This window comes from Nomascus leucogenys, chromosome 12 (assembly GCF_006542625.1).
Source record: "Nomascus leucogenys isolate Asia chromosome 12, Asia_NLE_v1, whole genome shotgun sequence".
Lineage (NCBI taxonomy): Eukaryota > Metazoa > Chordata > Mammalia > Primates > Hylobatidae > Nomascus > Nomascus leucogenys.
In genome coordinates this window covers 28357129-28379891 of record NC_044392.1, presented here as the reverse complement: position 1 = coordinate 28379891, position 22763 = coordinate 28357129, and the positions used below count along the sequence as shown (strand labels likewise).

Here is a 22763-nt window from a genome sequence, read left to right as displayed (position 1 = left end):
GAAAACCATTCAGAGTCCAGCGTTTGAGAGTGATGTGCTCTAGAGTTGGACATTCTGAGATTCTAATGGTTGCATGATATTTGACAATTTACTGAACTTCTCTGTTTTCTCTTTTGTAAAGTGAAGAAAATAATAGCACCTTTCACATTGGTTCAGAAAAAGATTAAACAAGAGAAAACATGTAGAATTCTTGACACACTGCCTGGCATATAGTAAGCGCTCAATAAATGCTAAATATAATAAATAGCTATATATTAGTTTCCCTTTCTAAAGCTGGAGATAGTATTATTGACATCAAAACTGTGGTACACTTGTTCCACACCAACCTTCAGTTGCTTTTCTTTTTGCCTTCCAGAAAGCCTGGAAGACAGCACCTTTAAATGTGTCCATTTATATATGTATACGCATGTTATGTATGTTTGCGTCTATGTACTTTGCATGCATTTTTGACACAGTGGCCCATGCACAAGGTATAGAATTCAAACAGATTTTATACAGCAACATTTCTGAAAGTATAGTCCAGGGCCTTCACAGGGTTCCCAAGACCCTTTCCATGGGTCCACAAGATGAAAGTATGTCCATAATAAGGCTAAGATGCTATTTGCCTTTTTCACTCTAATTCTCTCAAAATTGCACAATAGTGTTCTTCAGAGGCACCATGACGTGTGATACCACAACGGACTGGATGCAGCAGCAAATATGAGGATCCAGCTGTCTCTCCTAATCCAGACATTAAAGAGATTTATAAAAATGTCAAACAATGCCACTCTTTTCACTAGTATTTGTTTTACAAAATATAGTTATTTTTCACGTAAAATGTTATGTTAACAAATAATGGGTTTATTATTGCTATTTTTTAATGAATCTGTAAATACATATTTTTCAGATTTCTGTGTTAATTTCTAATACAGTAAATATTGATAGGAATTTTACTCACATAAACAAAAATTCTTGGGGCTCTTTAGTGACTCTTAAGAGTTAAAGGAGCCCCAAAACTAAAAAGTTTCAGAACTACTGACATACAGCGAGAAATAACTCTCTCTCCCATTCCTAACTGTCCCCTAGGCATATAGTTTCTCTCTTTAGAGGCAACCACTGTTACCAGTCCCCTGTATGTTATGTGCATATATAATTATGTGCATTACATATTTTTTCTTTTTACAAATGGTAGTGTATTATGTACACTAACTGAGAATTTTAAAATAGGAAAAACTAAAGCTATCATCATTTAATTACACTTTCCAACTCTTCCTTTTGCTGTACACTCTTGAAAACATGCTGCATGTTTTCCCTTCCAGATATCACTGAGGCATTCAGGACACCCACGTTTATTTAGATCTCTAGCAGCCAATGACAGGGTAAGAGAAATCAATATCATGTCTATGACTACCAGAAAATTTCATTTTTAACTCTTCTTAACATCACTTTATCTTTGAGCTAATAAAATAGTTCTAAATGTATTAAATATCTAAATAATTCTCTCTTCTTTCAGAGTCTGAAGTCCATTCTCATTATTTCTTTTTCCTTTTTTTCTTTCTTGTTATTCCTCTGAGATCCCCCACAAATGAGATCTCCCATTTTTGTCATCTATATATGAGAGTTGCAGTGAAGGGCCTCCACATACACATATACAAAAACCTACAAGCAAGCCTGACTTTATAACATAGCATGGATCAGAACAGAAACGTATAAAAGTCACCTTACAGAATGAAGATCTTCTAGTCCAATATAACCCAAAAAGATGTATTCATTTATCCAAAGAAAGAACCTCTTTTTAACTATGTCTGGTGCACTCTTCTTTATTCATAAACTTTCTAACTTACTGATTTTAACTTTCTAAGTTGCTGATTCTCTTTTTAGCTGCATCTAATCTGCTCCATAAGTCTTCCTTTGAGTTTCTAATCTCAGTGACTACTATATTGTTCTAGAAGTTCTATTTGATTCTTTTTTCAAATCTACCTAGCTTCTTCTATTTGTTGAGCTTTGTTTCTCTTTTTTTATTCCTTCATTGATAAATTTATTCATTTTGAACATAGCTATTTTAAAGACTTGAATAATCTCAATATCTGAAATTCCTAGCAATTAATTCTGTGGATGTTTTGTAGGGCCTGGTTTAAGGGTAAGTCCTTCCAGAGAGATTTTGCATATGCTACTAGCAGATATCCAAAGATTTACATGTATGGTAATTTCTTGGTTTGGATGTTATGAGAGCATGTGGACAATACAAATATGAACCTCAAAATCCTGTGAGACTGGTACTATAGTATAGTATTCATTCATTAAGAAATACTTTTCTTCAGGTCAGTGTCCAGCCAAAAGTAGTCATTTTCTAGTTCTCCCTGTTCACTACTGTTGCTGCCTTTGTAGGTCTCTATGCATTGGCATCTCAGTTTCATTTCCACTGAACCTAAGGCCTTACAAAGCCATTAAACCCCAAGCATTTAAGACCTACAACCTTTCCAAGTTTTCATTTTACCCCCAAGTTTTGGCCCTGGGATTTTTCCTTTCTTTCATATAAATTCAAATATGCATTGAAAAGAATACTTGTACTTTGTCTGGCATTTCTGGGTGTTTTGCACTGGAAGAGGTAATGGATACTCTAGTCCACCATACTGCATGAAATGGAAGTACTCATTATTCTTTGCTGTTCAAGTGTAGGTCACCTAAGACAAAACCAAATTTATCCTCCAAATTATTTCCTCTTCTCAAACCTAAATCATTGCATTTCTTCAACTTTGTAAGCAAGTGGAAAGACAGAATACCTTATCAACTGTATTATTAGCAACTTAATTTCAACATTCTTTTTTTTTTTTTTTTGAGATAGAGTTTCGCTTTTGTTGCCCAGGCGGGAATGCAATGGTGCAATATCGGCTCACTGCAACATCTGCCTCCTGGGTTCAAGCGATTCTCCTGCCTCAGCCTCTCGAGTAGCTGGAATTACAGGTGCCTGCCACCACTCCAGGCTAATTTTTGTATTTTTAGTAGAGACAGGGTTTCACCATGTTGGCCAGGCTGGTCTCGAAATCCTGAACTCAGGTGATCCTCCTGCCTCAGCCTCCCAAAGTGCTGGGATTACAGGTGTGAGCCACTGCACCCAGCCTTCAACATTCTTCTTTTATGAAAAACTATAAATTATGAAACTGGTCATGTTTTCCTCTTGCTTAGTAAAGTGTGCATAACTACAGCAGACATGTTAAAAATCTGTATTTAACATTTCTATTCTCAGCCTTCAGACAATCATGCCATCAGCGCATTCTTCCTCTGGTCCTTCCCCTATGCAGCACCCCACTTTATGGTCCCCTCCTTCTCCCTCTCCATGTCCATATGCATCCCCATCTCCAGCTTCAAATTTCTCTCTTTCTTTCTCTCTCTTTCTCTCTCTCATGCACACTAGATTAGCTCTCTCTCTGATTATTTCCAAATGAATATATACAAATTCATCATATGTATGGCTTTCCCATTAGCATAGTGTATCTTCCTTAGAAAGCAAAAAAAAAAAAAAAAAAAGTTTTTCCAATATTGGCTCAGCCCTATATTCTCAAGACTAGTTCCCATCCCCCTTAAATGCCTTAGGAGATCTTAGACTGACACTGAATCCACTGTGACCCTGTTCATACTTGGTCTTGAACTAGTAAATCATCTTCCTCTCCTCCCACTCCCTGAGAAAGTCAGTTTTATCTCCCTCTTCCTACATTTCTGATTCCTCCTCAATCTAAATCAGTCTAACCCTGCCACTCTGCCAGCTGGACAGTCTAAACTAACCTCTAAATGGCGTTGAGGACAACTAGCAATTACCATGAAATATATGTAGAAATCAATTGTGGCCTGACACTCAGAGATCTCTAACTCTGGCTTATAGACCATGGAGCCTTCAAGGACAAAACTGAGAGGTTTTAAGGTGATTTTTATTACAAAAATAAAAAGCAGGGCCTTGTAAATAAACACTTTATGTAAGCCAGAATGCTCAATCATCATGACCTTTAAATTCCATAAGTTACCCAAATGGACCTATAAGCATTTATCTGAAAAATATCCTTAAACCTTTGGGGAATATTGGCTACAAACCCTGAGATAATACTAATTCCTGAAACCCATAATACCACTTTAGAATATGCCAGTCTGAGCAAAGACCTATGGGAGTCAGGTGACAAATGGAGTTCTAACTCAATGTCACCTCAGAGTCGAAAGGCCTGCACTCTACTAGCAGCTCTGTCTCTAACTTGTTAACCCTGTGGGCCCCCATTTCCTCTTCTATCAAGTGAGGGTTAATGCCTATCTCATAGAATTAGTTTAAGTATTAAATGTTTTACATAAAAATATTTCCAAATGTTAATAAATGTGAATAAACACAGTACTCTTCTTGCACAACCAAACCAAGTTTTACTACAGTCAGTTTGAAGAAAGAAACCCAGAAAACAAAAAGGGAAAAAATGATTGTAGAGCCCTATCCCTACCCCCAAACAACTCTCTGCATTACATCATTATTTTTAGGATTAGAAGTAATAGATGTAAATTATAGTAGGCTGCCTGGCATTCACCAACTGGTAACTATTATTTATATTACTAACAGCTTAAGTCCCAAGAATCTATTCATTTATTCATTGCTACTCATTGAGCATACATTTACTGAGAAATGATGCCAAAGGACTTTAGATAAGTCCTTTGAGGAGAATATATATCTTTCTCGAGAAACTTATTCTTGGCATTTTAGAAGGCAAAATGTCGGACTTTCTTCAGATTAGACAAACAATATTAGAAAAGACCATCTATAATCACTAAATCAGGCAATTTGGATAGAAAACAGATTAGTAAAGTTAGAAGGAAAAGCCTTATATTTAGTATAATATTTAAAAATTACAGCTATACCATCTACAATTTCCAGCTATAGATATAAAACACTGATGAATTGCCATTAAAACTCCTTAAAGGGGATTTTACTCCAAATAAAATTATTGAAATGGAAGAGCACAAGGCCATAAATTTTGGAATATTCTGTCTCCAGACAATTTTATTTTCCTAACCCAGAGCCTAAAGGGAATGAATGTTTGGTTGGTAGGGTGGGGGACAAAAGGATACAAGAGAGATGTGAGCACTGAAGGAATCGAGGTGGAGTGGGGACCTACGTCTAGGCTTGGGTAGGAATGGAAGGGCTGAATAGACAGAGATGTGGATGAGGGCACCAAGCTCCTAAAATGTGTGGAAAAGGATACTCAGATGTGGGAACAAAATACAGAAAAGGAGCTGCAAGACAAAAATTCTGCTGAAAGCTCATTCTGCCTTCTATGTGTATCCCAGAAATCTACTTCAAATGTCCTTGCTTCCTAACTCACTGCCAGAAACATGTGAGTCACTCCTGACATTTTCTCACCCTCACTCAACATACGTTGTTATCTGCCACATCCCTAGTTCAGGAATCCATCATCCGCCCAGCTCATCTGCCCTGCCTCACAACTGTCTCCTTGCCTCTGAACTTGCTCCTTTCACCCTTTGCCACTTCCGGCCTATGACCATCCCAAATCACAAATCTGATCCATGTACCCCCATGGTCAGGTCCAAACCCCTTAACTGGGAACACAAGTTCAACTATTTGTTCCTGGGAGCTCACAGCTGGCACCTTGAGATTCTGCTGCACTGTGGTGTAAAGTTCTGTAGTATAATAGATGAGATCACAAGAGCATTTCTTAGAATTCATCCAAAGAAGATAAAAAATGCTATAGATTATACAGTTTTCCCATTGCATGATGATTTTAAGTAAATCATTTACAATTGAGGCTATCTGTATATCCTTCCTGTAGTGGTTCACTTTCAAATGCAGTTCTTCCTGTGATCCACTACGGACACAAAATCTAGAATGTGCTATTAGCTGAGACATGTGAGAAACATCTGTACTTTCAATGATGCAATAAGCATCCCATACTGCATAACTTGCCATCATTATTGTTTCTTCACAGGACATTTGGCAATATTTTCCAATATCATTTCCTGACAAAGAAAAAATGTTTTATTTAATTTCATGCCATTTTCCTTTGAATTATTATTTTAGCCATTTATATCGGCATTATTTCAGCAAGAAGGATATGCTTTTTATCCATGGTGTATAACTTTGTCTTTTGATATTACAAGCACGAAATTTAAATCCAGGCACAGTGGTGCATGCCTGTAGTCCCATATGCTCAAGAGGCTGAGGTGGTAGGATCCCTTAAGACCAGGTGCTCAAGGCCAGCCTGGAAACATAGCAAAACTCCATCTTAAAAAAAAAAAAAAAAAAAAAAAAAAAACTAACTAATCACTTCTAAAAATATGTTCGTGAGTTTAGTGAAATGTTAAGACTTGATCCTGACTTGAGGACTGCAGGACTTTAATGTTGAAATGATTGTTTCATGTTCTAAGCACCTGTTGTCAAGGGTCTTGCTAATCAAGCTGGCCTCATGCTATTCTTACTTTATATTTCCAGATACTTTATTGGTATTGTCAATTTTATGTGTCAACTTGACTGGATACAGGGTGCCCAGATATTCAGCTAAACATTATTTCTGGGTATGCATGTGAGAGTATTTACACATGAGATTAGCATTTGAATCTGTGGACTAAGTAAAGCAGATTGTCTTCCCAAATGAGGATTGGCATTATCCAATCTGTTGAGGGCATGAATAAAACAAAAGGTTGAAGAAGGGAGAATTCACCCCTTCTGCCTGACTGCTTGAGCTAGAACATCCGTTTTCTCCTGCTCTTGGTCTGAGACTTACAATATTATTTCCTCTGCTTCTCAGGTCTTCTTCAGATGCAGATTCTATTACACCACTGGCTTTCCTGGCCTCTGAACTTATCCCTTTCAAGGTCCTTTGCTACCTCCAGCCTTTGTCCTAGGTCTGTAGCTTGCACATAGCAGATCATGGGACTACTCACCCTCCACAATCATGTGAGCCAATTCCTCCCAATAAATCTTTTATATTTAGATAGAGATAGATAGATAGATAGTAGATAGACAGATAGATGATAGAAGACACAGATAGATAGATAGATAGATAGATAGATAGATAGATAGATAGATAGCTATAAAGACATATTCTGTTTCTCTGGAGAACCCTAACTAATATAGATTTTGTTTGTTTCTGAGATTGGTTCTAAGGGAACAAAATGCTACAGATGAATTTTCTGAATTGGTTCCAGGGTTCTGGAATTGGCTCCCTAATTTGATTAGATTTGAAGATACTAATGACTATTTTCAGTAGTAAAGAGAGCACTGATAATTCATGGCATACTCTGGCAATAGAGATACACAAAATATCTGCATTGGATACTCCTAGTCAACCACTTATAAGCATCAAAAAATGTGGTGACTGTGTATACAATATATATATATATATGGAGAGAGAGAGAGAAAATTTTGGGAAAACTGGTGACTCTAATGAGGTTGGCTGTTTACACCTAATGTTGCTGACCAAAATGGTGTAAGAAAAGGATGAATTCAGGAATTTGAACTCTCAGCTTGAGCACTGCATAAATGACCTAAAGGCTTCTATGTGTGCCCTGAAGGAAGCCATTATTTCCTAGAGCCAAAGAGCTGAGATTGCTGAAAATCAAAAACAGAATCTCATCTTGCAACTGGCTGAAATACAACAGAAGTTAAACTCCTAGCCTCACAGGGTGTCTACTGTTAAAGTGAGGACATAAACTAGGAAAGTATCGAACCTGATAAATTGGGATGGGGACAGGTGAGAAAACTTTGATGATGCTGGGAACGTTGAGTTCCTAAATTCTGGTAGTTTTCTTTGCCAGTAGAAGAGGCTCCCCCATCCCACAGCAGAACAGCCTTCCCACCCACAGTACAAGTGGCCTCCCAACAACCAGTGGTAGCACTTATCCACCCCCAGAGGAAGTGGCCTCTCCACCCCATTCAAAGGGATTAACCCTGAATTTCCTAGGAAGTTGTCATGCCCCCACCCCACGCAACTGCGTTGCAAGGCTGCTGATTCACCTCAGGACCCACCCTCACCACCTCTCTTTGCTTCTATACCTATAACTACATTTGTCCCAGCAGGCCCTGAAAGGTGAGGTACAAAGTGTGACCCAAGAGGAGGTGTGCTACACTCCAAAACAACTACTTGAGTTTTCTCATTTATACAGTCATAAATCCAGGGAACAAAAGTGGAAATGCATATTAAAGGTTTGGAGCCAAGCATGGTGGCTCACACCTGTAATCCCAGCACTCTGGGAGGCCGATGTAGAAGGATCACTTGAGCCCAGGAATGCGAGACCAGGCTGGGCAACAAAGTGAGACCCCATCTCTATGAAAAAATTTTAAAAATTAGCCAGCATGATGATGCACACCTGTGGTCCCAGCTACTCTGGAGGCTGAGGCAGAAGGATCAACCGAGCCTAGGAGGTCAAGGCTGCAGTAGGCTATGTTCATGCCACTGCACTCCAGCCTGAGCAACAGAGTGCGACCCTGCCTCAATACAAAAAAATAAGGTTTGGGCAAATGGTGGAAAGAATATTAGATTTAATCCAATCAAGTTTATTGATATGGCTCACTAAGCAGAAATTCTGCATTAAATGTTGAGCTCAAGGAATTAGAAAGGGCTCTACATTTTTATTGACTGATCGGCTGAAACATGGACCAAAAGTTGGCCCACAGTGAGTGAATTTATATATCACACCTGCATTGGTATAATGTAGAGGAAGAGATTCAAGGGTTTAGGGAAATTGGAATCTTAAGAGTGGATTTGTCATTTAAGGCCTGCTCTTTCACACCGGGAGAGTCCAGAAGATAGACCTTTCACTAATACTGTGAGAAATAAATTTGTGAGAGGAGCCCTAGCATCCCTGAAAAGCCTTGTGATTGCTCTTCTCTGTAGGCCACACTTCACAGTGGAAGCTGCAGCCACTGAGTTAAGAATTAAATGCAGTGAGAGTAATTGGATCCTGGGTGGCAGGGGCCAAGCAGCAACACTTAACTGCCAAAGACAAGGCAGACATGGTTACCATCATGGACAGCAGTGTCACAGCAGCAAGCTAAATAGTCTGACATATAAACCTATGGCATTGGCTGGCTGATCACGGTGTTTTAGACGTAAAATAGGTAGTAAACCTAGTAAATTCTTACTTGATCTGGATAAGCAGAAAAGTTCTAGGTTAAGTGAACAAAGTCTAACCTGTATCATAAAAACAGAGAGCCAAACCCCTTCAATCAATTTCCAAACGAGATCGTTTACAACCCCTTGAATGAAGGGGAGGTCAGGTCCCCTTGAAGAAGGATCCTATTCACTACTTAAAAGTTATATTAATACACCTCCCCACCTTATCCAAAGGGACCTTTGACCTTTTTCCAAAGAAACTGTACATTGGGGAAAAGGAAATAATTGGACCTTTTCAGGACTACTGGACCCTGGCTCTGAACTGACACTAATCCTAGGAGACCCAAAATGTCACTGTGGCCCTCCAGTCAGGGTAGTGGATTATGAAAGTCAGGTGATCAGTGGAGTTTAGCTCATGTTCATCTCAGAGTGGGTCCTGAACTATTTCAGTGGGTTCCTGAACCCATTCTATAGTTATTTCCCCAGTTTTGGAATGCATAATTGAAACAGATATAGTCAGTAGCTGGCAGAACCTACAAACCTACACTGACTTGTGAAGTGAGAGCTATCCTGGTGGGAAAGATCAAATGGAAGTCATTTGGAAAAGGCTTCCAGTTTTCCCTAGGTTTACTACCTAGGAAAATAGTAAACCAAAAGCAACACAACCTTCCCAGAGGAATTGCAGAGATTTGCACCACCATTAAGATACTTCAAGGATGCAGGGGTAGTGGTACCCACCGAATCCCCATTCGACTCACCTATTTGGTCTGTGAAAAGACAGATGGGTCTTGGGGAATGACATAGATTATCATAAGCTTAACTAGGTGGTGACTCCAAATATAGCTTCTATAACAGATATGTTTCATTGCTAGAACAAATTGACACATCTCCTGGTACCTGGTTTGCAGATATTGATCTGCCAAATGCCTTATTCTCCATATCTGTCCATAAGGCCAACAAAACCAGTATGCTTTATTAAGGCAAGGTCATCAGTACAACTTCACTGTCCAACCTCAAGGGTCTGGTCTCTCCTCAGCCCTTTGTCATACATAACTTAGTTCTCAGAGATCATGGCACCTTCCCTTCCACAAGATATCTCACTGATCCATTACACCAATGACATCCTCTTTCACAAGATATCACACTGATCCATTACATTAAGGACCTAGTGAGCAAAAAGTAGATTCTACTCTAGGCTTATTGGTAAAACCTTTGTGTGTCAGAGGATGAAAAATAAATTCAACAAAAATTCAAGGGCCTTCTACCTCAGTGATATTTCTTTTTTTTTTTTTTCTTTTTGAGACAGAGTCTCGCTCTGTCACCCAGGCTGGAGTGCAGTGGCATGATCTCGGCTTACCGCAAGTTCTGCCTCCCGGGTTCACGCCATTCTCCTGCCTCAGCCTCCTGAGTAGCTGGGACTACAAGCACCCGCCACCACACCCAGCTAAATTTTTTTGTATTTTTAGTAGAGACGGGGTTTCACCGTGTTAGCCAGGATGGTCTTGATCTCCTGATCGCGTGATCCGCCTGCCTCAGCCTCCCAAAGTGCTGGGATTACAGGCGTGAGCCACCGTGCCCAGCCCTACCTCAGTGATATTTCTAGGGGTACAGTGGTATGGGAAACATCCAAATATACCTCGCAAAGTGAAAGATAAATTCTTGCATCTGGCCCCTCATACAACAAAAAAGAGGCACAATGCCTACTGGGCCTCTTTGGATTCTGGAGGCAACATATTCTCATTTCGGTGTGTTGCTCCAGACCCATTAACACTTGAGATTTTGAAGTAAAGCCCTGCAGTCCTGCACAGATAACTTCTGCCTTGTTGAGAAAGCTCTTGGCTTCCTACTGAGCCTTAGTCAAGGCTGAACACTTTACTGTGGGTGACCAAATTACCATGTAGCCTGAGCTGCACATCATGAAGTGTTATCTGACCCACCAAGCCATAAAGTTGGGTGTACACAGCAGCACTCCATCATCAAATGGGAGTGATGTGTATGGGACTGGGTCTGAACAGGCCCTGAGGCACAAGTAAGTAATATGAAGAAATGGCCAAATATCCATGGTCCTCACCCCTGCTCTACTGCCCTCTCCCAACCTGCACCTATATCCTCATGCAAAGTTCCCTAGGAAGAGGAGAAGACCCAGAACTGTTTACAGATGATTCTGCATAATACACAGGCACCAACCAAAAGTGAACAGCTGCAGCACTACATCTCCTTTCTGGAACATCTGTGAAGGATAGTGGTGGAGGGAAATAGTCTCAGTGGGCAGAATTTCAAGCAATGCAACTCGCTGTCCACTTTGCTTGGGAGGAGGAATGGCCAGACATAGAAGTATACATTAATTCATGATCTATGGCCACTGGTTTAGCTGGAAGGTCACTGACTTGGAAAAAACATGTTAGAAAATTGATGACAAAGAAATTTAAAGAAGCGGTCTGTGAACAGACCTCTCTGTATGAACAAAAAAAAATGTGAACATATTTGTGTCCCATGTGAATGTTCACCAAAGGGTGACCACAGCAGAGGAGTATTTTAATAATCAAATGGACAGGGTGACCTGTTCTGTGGATACCAGTCAGCCTCTTTCACCAACCACCCGTCATCACCCAATGGGCTCATAAACAAGGTGGCCATGGTGGCAGGCATAGAGGTTATGCAAAGACTCAGCAACATGGACTTCTGCTCATCAACACTGACCTGGCTACAGCTACCACTGAGTGTCCAATATGCCAGCAGCAGAGACTCACATTGAGTTCCCATTATGGCACCATTCCCCAAGGTGATCAGATAGCTACCTGGTGGCAGACTGATTACACTGGATGGCTTCCATCATGGAAGGGGCAGTGTTTTGTTCTTACTGGAATAGACACTCTGGATGCAGATTTGTGTTCCCTGAACACAATGCTTTTGCCAGAACTACCATCCATACGCTTACAGAATGCCTTATCCACTGTCATGGCATTTCACACAGCATTTTTCTGATCAAAGAACTCACTTCACAGCAAATAAAGTGTAGCATGGAATTCACTTGTCTTACCATGTTTTCTACCATCCTGAAGCAGCTGATTTGACAGAATATTGGAATGGTCTTTTGAAGACTCAATTATAGCACCAGTTAGGTGGCAATATTTGCAGAGTTGAGCAAGACTCCCCCAGAAAACTATATATGCTCTGAATCAGCAAGTAATAGATAGTGCTGTTTCTCCCATAGCCAGGATTCACAGGTCCAGGAATCAAAGGATAGGAACAGGAGTGGCAACTCTTATTGTTACTCCAGTTACATCAGTAAAATGTTTCCTTCCTGTTCCTTCAACTTGATATTCTGCCTGCCTAGAGGTCTTAATTTCAAAAGGAGAAATGCTTCAACCAGGAGACAATGAACAACAATGGTCCCATCGAATTGGAAATTAAAACTGCCACCTGGCCACTTTGGGCTCTTCATGCCTCTGAATTAATAGACAAAAAAAGGGAGTTCCTTTGCTGACTGGGGTGATTGATCTTTACTCCCAAGGGAAATTGAACTACTACTCACAATAGAGTAAGGAAGAGTATATCTCTCATACAGGAGATCCCTGGGGGCATCTCTTATTATTACTCTGCCCTGTGATTAGGTCAGTGGAGAACTACAGCACAGTCCAGACAGAACTATTAACGGCCCAGATCCCTCAGTAATGAAGTTGGGGTCACTTCACCAGGAAAAGAATCACAGCCAACTGAGAAACTTGCTGAAGGCAAAGGCAGTATGAATAAGTAGTGATAGAAAGTAGTTACAAATGCCAGGAATGACCACATGACTACTTACAGAAACAAGAACTCTAATTGTAATGATTATTTCCTCCTTATTTTGTTATGAATACAATTGTGTATGTGCATATATATACATATATATTTGCTTTCTTTCCTCTCTTACTTCCTTATTATATAACATAAAATGTATTGTTTTATCGTAGTATTTAAGTTTTGTTAATTTTACATCGTAGTGTTTAAGATTTCAAGAAGGGTAAACCTCACTCACATGCTTTAACTCCTCTTCTGGGAAAAGGGTTACACATTTTGTTGTATACAGGATAGTAATATCATGTGGAATTATGAAGTTGTTATTGTCTTTATTTGGAGGTTAAGTATGGTTTCAGGAGGCACGTATGGGTATCAAGTGGCAAGGGGTGGACTTGTGATGGTTAATTTTATGTGTCAACTTGGCTGGATCACAGAAGCTCAGATATTTGGCCAAAGATTATTTGTGAGTGTGTCTGTCAAGGTGTTTACAGATGAAATGGGCATTTGGATCTGCAGACTGTCCTCCCCAATAAGGAATGACATCACCCAGTCTGTTGAGGACACGATAAAAACTAAAGGTGGAAAAAGGAAGAACTCACTCCTTCTGCCTGGCCACTTGAGATGGAACATCTGTTTTCTCCTGCCCTTGGTCTGAGACTTACACCATCATCTCCCTAACTTCTTAGGCCTCAAGACTCAGACTGAACTATACCACTGGCTTGTTCTGTATCTCAAGCTAGCAGACAGCAGATCATGAAGCCTCTCAGCCTCCACAGTCACATAATTCCACACACACACACAACACACACACACACACCCATATACATACACATATACACACATATACATATATGTCTGGAGAACTCAGGTTAATACAACTATATATTTGGGAAAGGCTTGTCATTAATAATAAGTCCATTTGTTGAAAAATGCTGCTAATGTCCTATTTTATGGTCAATGGCTTGTCAGACATTAGATCATCCTTATTTTTGCCTTGTTATGTGGCCAGTGTAGTTTGTGGCAGCTAGAGCTCTCTGTCAGTTTCTTATTGTGCATTTGCACTTGTGTTGTTAACATGTCTTCAAAATTCATGGCTTCTTTACAAGGATTTTTTTAACCATTGGCCTCAAATCCTAAGCTTCTTTTTTTATGCTCAGAAACTTTCTATTGGGAGCAGGTTGGGGGCAAATAAATGTCAATTCTTTTACCCTAGGTCAAAGATGCATTCCTAAATTATTCTTCCCACACGTCAGCCAAAGGTACACCACATCTGCAATCCTGAGAGGCAGGAATAAAATAATAATACCTGTACTTACCATAGGCTGATTTGCCATAGGACCCTGGAGAAGCCACTTCACCTGCTATTACTTGGCCTTCTGTGCTTTGCAAGAGGATTTTTCAAATCTCAGCCTTCACAAACCAGAGTAGAGCTTCTGGGACTCCATACTGTTCCTGTCACAGCCCAGCTTGCGTATATATCCTGCCACAACCAAAACCCAACCAGAGGTAATAATTTCAGATTTTGAAGTTCCCTTCATTTCCACATCTGACCTAATTTTGTAATATGCCCTGGGCCATGCTCCGCACTGACACGTATCCCACCTTCATCAGTCAGATGGAATGTATTAAGCCAACTGGAAAAGGGGTACAAATCTCACCTTTCCCCAGAGCACTATTTCTCATCAATCCTGCTTCAAAGTCATCAGCATGTTCAGCAAATGAAGCTCCTTGATGACCCCATCATATAGCTTAGGCACATGGCAGAGAAGGATGAGTTTTGGCCAGAAATCTGTAAGGACAGAAAAGTAGCCACTGGCTTTCAAACAATCCCCTGGAGGGCTTGTAGGCTCCTGAGCCTCATACCCAGAGTTTCTGATTCAGGGAGTCTGAGGTGAGGCCTAAGAATTTGCATTTCTTTTTTTTTTCTTTTTTGAGACAGGGTCTCACTCTGTACCCAGGCTGGAGTGCAGTGGCACAATCACAGCTCACCACAGCCTCAACCTCCCAGGCTCAAGTGATCCTCCAACCTCAGCTGCCTGAGTAGCTGGGACCACAGGTGCTCACCACAATGCCCAGCTGATTTTTTATTTTTTGTAGAGATGGTATCTCCCTATGTTGCCCAGGCTAATCTCAAACTCCTGTGCTCAAGTGACCCTCCAGCCTCAGCCTCCCAAAGTGCTGGGAGTACAGGCATGAGCCACCACACCTGGCCCAAGAATTTGCATTGCTAACAAGTTTTCAGGTGATTACTGAGGCTGCTGGTCCAGGGACCACACTTTGAGGAACACTCCAGACTAGGCCAAAGGATACCTGAGTGTTTGTCTGGCATCATCTGGCCATTTTTCCCCCTAGAAATGCCATCTGTTATCTAGCAGCCTGATGCTACTGCTAGCCAGCAGAGACCATCAAGGCCCAAACACATAGATGCATTTTTATGCTCCAGGAGCTTTGCAACATAAAGGAGTTTGAAAATGTAAATGTCTGAGTCTTTTCTAGAAGCTCCCTAATTTGTAGGAGAATTTAACTCCCCATGCTTTATGTAAGCACAGGGAACAGAGGACAATCAATTCCACACTGACATTTTCTGACAGATCTACATACATAACAATTGAGATTTGAAATGGTATCATCAAACAAAACCCTGAGTAGTCTTTCAACTGAGTATTCTTTCAAGCGTTTTCGGCTGGGTGCGGTGGCTCACGCCTGTAATCCCAGCATTTTGGGAGGCCAAGGCAGGTGGATCACGAGGTCAGGAGTTCAAGACAAGCCTGGCCAACATGGTGAAACCCCATCTCTACTAAAAATACAAAAATTAGCAGGATGTGGTGGTGGGTGCCTGTAATCCCAGCTACTTGGGAGGCTGAGGCAGGAGAATCGCTTGAACCTGGGAGGCAAGAGGTTGCAGTGAGCTGAGATCACACCACTGCACTCCAGCCTGGGTGACAGAGTGAGACTCTGTCTCAAAAAAAAAAAAGGAGAGTTCTCATTTTTTCATTTTATGTTTGTTTGTTTAGTGCCTGAAGGGGGAAATATAAATGAATAAGACATGATACCGGCACAAAGAGACCTGAAAATCTATTGGAGGAAATAAGATGTATAAGGACAGGCTCATTGCAGAGCGTGGAATGCAGTCCAGGAACATAGAGCACTAGACATGGAAGCAAGAGACTGTGACCCCATGTCTATTGAAGCTCCATTGCTGACTTATTGTGTGATAATGGGGCAAATCCCTTTGCCTTGCATGTGGTGACAAACTCTTGGAATCTGTATAACTATGCAGACCACAGATATGATATCTCCTGGGACCATGATTCTCTAGGGACAACTCTGTCCCTGAGAGCTAAGCCCCAGGGATGATAGCTAATCCTGGGACACATAAAGCTAAGATATCAGGACCCCCATGGAATCACCCACAGGGAGTAACTCAGAGCAACAGCCTGCTGCAGAGAGGAAAGTAGCACCTACAGCCAGCTGTGCTAAGACAAATAACTACTTTTTTAGAACTTACCATGTACCAGGTACTATTCTTAGTTAAATGTATCATTTTGTTAATCCACACAACATCCCTATAAGGAACTGTAATTATTCCTCTGCCTGGGATGCTTTTCCCAGACACCCACATGGCTCATGCCCTCACCTACTTCAAGTCTTTGCTCAAATGTCACCTCTACAATATGGCCATCCCTGACTGCCATCTTTTTTTTTTTTTTTGGACACAGACTTGCTCTGTCACCAGGCTGGAGTGCAGTGGTGCGATCTCAGCTCTCTCCAACCTCGACCTCCCAGGTTCAAGCGATTCTCCTGCCTCAGCCTCCCAAGTAGCTAGGATTACAGGCATGCATCACCACGCCCTGCTAATTTTTGTATTTTTAGTAGAGATAGGGTTTCACCATGTTGGCCAGGCTGGTCTCAAACTCCTGACCTCAAGTGGTCCACCTGCCTCGGCCTTCCTAAGTGCTGGGATTACAAGTGTGAGCCACCCCGACCAGCCCTGACTGCCCTCTTTTAAACTATAACATCTTCCTTCTTTCCCCAAAACCCCTGTCCATTTTACTCTGCTCTATTTTTTTGCATCACATTTATCACATTCTAACATGCTATATATAATTTACTTATGTTCATTGCCTATCTTCCCCTATTAAATGTAAGTTTCCTGTGGGCAGAGATTTCTGTCTGTTTTGCTCACTGACATATCCCAAGTACCTAAACAGCCAACAGCAAGTCCCAAGGTAAAGGGCCAGACTGCAAATATGTTCGACTTTGTGGGCCATATGGTATCCATTGCAACTACTCAACTCTGCCTTCATAAAACAAGAGCAGCCACACTAATACACAAAATGGGTATAGCTGGGGTCCAGTAAAATTTTATTTACAGGCACTGCAACTCGATTGTAATATAATCTTCACATATCACAACAGATTTGGCTTTTATTTTTCAACCACTTAAAAGTGTAAAAACCATTCTTAGTCCACAGGCCACATAAACAGGCAGCAGGCGGGAATGGCCCACAGGCCACAGTTTACCAATTCCCGAGCCAGAACCTGTTAAGGGCTCACATGGAAACCATTGTGCCAAGATATTTGAGGGCACTTGAAAGTGGGATGTTACTTTAAGTATATGAAACATTCCTTATAGGATCATGTATACACACATTATTAATGTGTTTGCCAGGTACCTTTCCATAGTACCAAGGTAAATTTAGCTTTATTCACTGTCTGAATTATGCACAACTCATTTAAATTAAATGAGATTAGCACAATGAAGTTGTCAAGTTTTCAAAGATTACCTAAAAAGAGTAGACGGTAAACAATTCTGGCTCCAAACATCTCATGCATCTCACATTGTACCTCATTGATAAATCCAAATTTCCAGCATGAGCATTGGATTTGATTTTATTATTGTTTAAAAAGCAATTGACAGAACTAGGAACTAAACCAGTTATGATGTTGTAGGCATTTTCAACTGTGACTCATACTACGAAATATGGAGTTGGCTTATCTCAACAGGACAGAAAAGGCTGCATGGCACGTGGGTGTGTGTTATTGGATCTAGAGTTTGATCTCAACCCACTTTTCACCTGTGGGGCCTGTACATTTCAGTTATCTGGTAAGGAGGGTGGGCCCAGATCAGTTTTCACACTGGCAAGTTAATTCCAGGCTACATTCTTGTAGACACACCCTGCTTTCCCAAAACTGAGGTGGACATTCTGCAATACCATACAAACACACTCAAAAGGATGCAGGGCTCTGGCATATAGTAGGCACTCAATAAATATCTGAATGAACAAATAAATATATGGATAGCTCTGAACTGCTGGGGGAAAAAAGCACTCATTCGAGTAAACAGGTCATCATTGATTATTATTTACTGTACTCTATTCTTGTTTGTCATAGGAAAAACAAGAGATATAAGCCCCAGTGCTTGACCACTTATTTATTTACTTATTTCACAAACATTATTAAATACCTACTATGTTCCAGGAACTCTACAGGGAATTTGGCCTACATAGCTAACAAAGATATTACGGGGTTACATTATAACTTCCATGAGTCCTAGGCACTTTTGCCTTCATGGACCCCTTCTTCCATTAAAAAAATTAAAATTTTTATTTTACATTGTCTTAAAGATAAATATAATTCAGGCCGGATTCATTGTTATGTTCTTAACTACTATATTCATTATTTCTTCAGAATTTAAAAGCAATTAATATTAAAACATTGTCGTGGACCCTAAAAGTACTCTGGGCCCTGGGCTCTGTGTCTGTTGTGCCCAGTGGGGCGACTGCCCTGCGACAGTCTCTGTGTTCCTGCCTCCTGTCCTGAATGAATCGGTCCAAACGTTACTCGAAGGAGCTGATCAAAGTAGCTGGGACTTGGGGAGAATTCCCAGGTGTGGGAATCCTGAGAGGTAATTATGGAAGGCTTCCGAATGGAGAGCCTGTGGCCGTGGGGTGAAAGTGAAAGTGAACAGTGACAGCGGCCTGTTGGGTGGTACTGGGTTCTGAGCACGGTGAGGAGGGGAATCTAGTTGGGGGGATGGGGAGACAGTAGCAATGGCAAGGCAGGATATTACAGCAGCAGCAGGATGAGAAGGGTGACTGCATCACTCGGTGCAGACTGCTGGCACCTGAGTGGAGTAAGGCTGATGGCTGTGCAGGGAGCAAAGGCAGTGGCCACTGGGGAGGCAGGTGGTGTGGGAGGGGAGCAAAGCAGACCAAACAGCCTGGCATGGGGTGTTGGGGCCCAAGTAGGATGAGGAGGGTATTGGCACAGTCCGTGTGGAGTGTCAGAACCTGAGGGTAGATCAAGGTAACCAGCTTCTCACAGTCAGAAAAAGAAGTTACAAATCTGGCCAGGCACAGTGGCTCACACCTATAATCCCAGCACTTTGGGATGCCGAGGTGGGCAAATCACTTGAGACCACCCTGGGCGATAAGACGAAACCCCGTCTCCATAAAAAGTATAAAAATTTGTCAGGTATGGTCGCACACACCTGTAATCCCAGCTACTCAGGAGGCTGAGGTAGAATAATCGCTTGAGCCCAGAAAGTGGAGGTTGCAATGAGCCGAGATCACACCACTGCACTCCAGCCCGGGTGACAGAGCAAGACTCTGCCTCAAAAAAAAAAAAAGTTACAAATCTGGAAAGTGAAAACTAGAATGAATCTGTGCTGCTGTTAGATTAAAATCATCAATAGCAGCATGAATTCATGCTTTCCTGTATATACAGATATAAAACTAGATGTAAATGGGTGTGTGTGTGTGTGTGTGTGTGTCCTAGCTCTATACATTGAGAGACTGGGAGCAGAGACATCCCAATAGCAATGAACATAGCTATCATCCACATTTTGATTTCTGCTATGGTCTGACAGTTTTTATCCCCTACAAAATTCATATATTTAAATCCTAATCCCCAGAGTGATGGTATTAGGAGGTGGGGACTTTGGGAGGTGATTAGGTCATGAGGGCAGAGGTCCAGGTATGGGATTCATGCCGTTATAGAAGAGCCTCAGAGAGCTGCCTTGCCCCTTACACAGCCAGAAAGTTGGCAGTCTGCATCTCACAGGCAAACCCTCACCAGACCCCAACCATGCTGGCACCCTGATCTTGAACTTACCAGCCTCTAGATCTGCGGAAAATACACTTCTGTTGTTTATAAGCTAACCAGTCTATGGTATTTGTTATAGCAACCCAAACAAACTAAGACAACTTCTAAATACCATTTTCCACAAAAACGAGCCAGGCCCCTTAGGAGAAATGGCAGGAAAATTGCAAGATGAGTTTGGAATATCTTGTTGTTCCAGAAGGCAAGGAAATGTACAAAGAATGATAGGAACACTGGCATAATTGGGAACAACTTGATGAAAACAGATTAGAACCCAATAGATAAAATAAGCTTCCATGGGTCTATGCTAATATAAATAATTGATTGACTAATAAGGAAGAAAGTAAGTTTTTTCTTATAGTAGAATGCCAACTAATTAAATGCAGAATGGATAATTAAATTAAAAAATCACTGCTTGGCAACCATCAAAATAATATTGTTTCAGACAAGAAATATCAATGGATGCTAAAACTAATGGATGAACATTTGATGCAGAATGGAGTTTTTTTTTTTTCTTTTGAGACAGGGTCTCACTCTCGTCACCCAGGCTGGAGTGCAGTGGCTCGATCACTGCAGCCTCAACTTCCCAGGCCCAGGTGATTCTCCCACCTTAGCCTCCCGAGTCCCCGAGCTGGGACTACAGGCATGCGCCACCATGCCTGGCTAAATTTTGTATTTTTAGTAGAGATGGGGGGTTTCACCGTGTTTCCCAGGCTGGTCTCAAACTCCTGGCCTCAAGTGATCCACCCTCCTCAGCCTCACAAAGAGTTGGGATTACAGGGATGAGCCACTGCACCTGGCCAGAATGGGATATTTAAATAGTCTCAAAGAACCTTCCATAAAATATTTACAAATTTAAAAAAATAACAATAATTTTATAGTAAAGAGGACTGGCAGGCACCTATTAAGTGATCAAAGTGAACATCACCATTAATAAGACAAATTGAAATTGTGCACCACCTATAGGATGCAATGAGAAGACCATACACAGCATCACTTCTCTGCTATTCCTACCAAAAATGAAAATCACTACCTAAATCTAATTCCGAGGAAATACGAGACAACTCAAATTAAGGAGCATTCCACAGAATAACTGTAATCTACTAAAATGTGAAGGTCATGGAATCAAGGAAAGACTGAGGAACTCCCCTACTCTGAAGAGGGTCAAAGAGGCACAACAACCAAATGCAGTGCTCAATCTTGGACTTCTGCGATAATCACATTTATTGGGACAGCTGGGGAAACTTGAATGGTGTCTGCAGATTCCATGTTAGTAATGTATTAATGTTATTAATATTTTTATAACTTTGATAGTTGTATTATTGTTATATAGAAGAATGTCCTTGGGTCCAGGAATGATACCTTCAAATATTAAAGTGATATGGCATCATGCCAATAATTTCCTCTCCAACAGTTCAGGAAAAAAAAAGTCATTATACTATTCTTACCAGTTTTCTTTAAGATTGAAATTATTTCAAAATAAGAAGACAAAATTAAATTGAAAGTCATTAAACTTTTTAAGGTAAGGCCCAAGACTACAGAATTTATAACTGAACTATTGTGTATTCCCTGAAGGACATTTGCTTTTAGTGATTTATAAGGTTTCTTAAAAATCAAGTATTTTTTTTTGGCATAAAAATATGACTCCCACATGCAAATCTAATCTACCGTGTGAGAAGTGCAGGCAGTGGTTACGCTGGCAGGAGGATGAAGGGGAAGTGGTGGCTGGCAGTAAGCCCTGAGGAGCTCCTGCAGCTCTCCATGCTTCCTGATCTAGGCTCTGAGTGCATGGGTGTAAGTCCTTTATGTACATGTATACCCTCCTACTGTACTCAGGGTTTGTACTCTTTTCTGTACACATATTATACTTCAATAAAATGTAAACTTAAATTTTTTAAAAAACCAGGTCCACTGGCTCATGCCTATAATCCCAGCAATTTGGAAGGCCAGGGTGGGTGGATTGCTTGAGCCCAGGAGTTTGAGACCAGCCTGGGCAACATAATGAGACCTCATCTCTACAAAAAATCAAAAAATAAGGTGGGAGGATCACTTGAGCCTTGGAGGTTGAGGCTACAGTGAGCCATGATTGCACCACTGCACTCCAGCCTTGGTGACAGAGTGTGACACTGCCTCAATTTAAAAACAAAAAATGAAAAAAGACACAGGCCTTGCTCTTAAGAAGTCCACAATCCAGCATAAACAGATGATGATGACAGCTGTCACAGTTGCATGTCTGACACCCACAAACCAACAGTGAATCAGCAGACTAACCTACGAAGGAGCTCTAAATTTGCGGTTCAACAGGAATTCAAGGGAGAAGGTTACTGGGGCCCAGAAAAGTAAATATATATGTATATATATATATACATATATATTTACATTCACTCACTCACTGGCTCTCCATACACTCACTCATCAACTCCCCATTTCTTCTTCTCACATAAAAGTCGCAAATGGGTGTCAAGATTCTATTTTACTACCACCTTATTACTACCTTCCTCTCACAGTGGGAGGGAATATTCAAAAGATATTTAAAGGGACTTGGTCATGGGAAGCCCCCAGTGGTACCTTAATAGTTGTGAGCGTGTCTAAGTGAGCCCACGTGGTGGAGATGTGATGTAAGAAATGGGAAATGAGGGAGTCAGAAGTGGTCTCACCATGCCACTGGCCTCTAGGTTATCACCCAATGTCCATCATTTCCTACCTGCTGTTAGTGAGAAGACCTTGGTGCTCCTTGGACTGAACTTTGGCCTAGGGCTTGCCTGAAGCTGTGTGTACAGCTTTAAACTCCAGCTTTCCAGC

General features: G+C 41.1%; 1 protein-coding gene across 2 annotated transcripts in view; it reads right to left on the bottom strand.

Moving 5' to 3' along the window:
• Positions 1-14668, bottom strand: part of TNFSF4 (TNF superfamily member 4) — a 230892-nt gene extending 216224 nt beyond the window's left edge. Inside the window, exons 1-2 of one of the 2 annotated variants that reach the window (XM_030823965.1) lie at positions 14516-14668; positions 14174-14337 (exon numbers count right to left, since the gene is read on the bottom strand). In XM_030823965.1, the coding sequence (XP_030679825.1) occupies positions 14174-14191 (18 nt within the window). In that variant the 5' untranslated portion in view covers positions 14192-14337; positions 14516-14668. Of the gene's footprint in view, positions 1-14173 lie in introns of both variants that reach the window. The other variant, XM_030823964.1, reaches the window with a different exon arrangement.
• Between the last annotated feature and the right edge of the window lie 8095 nt (positions 14669-22763).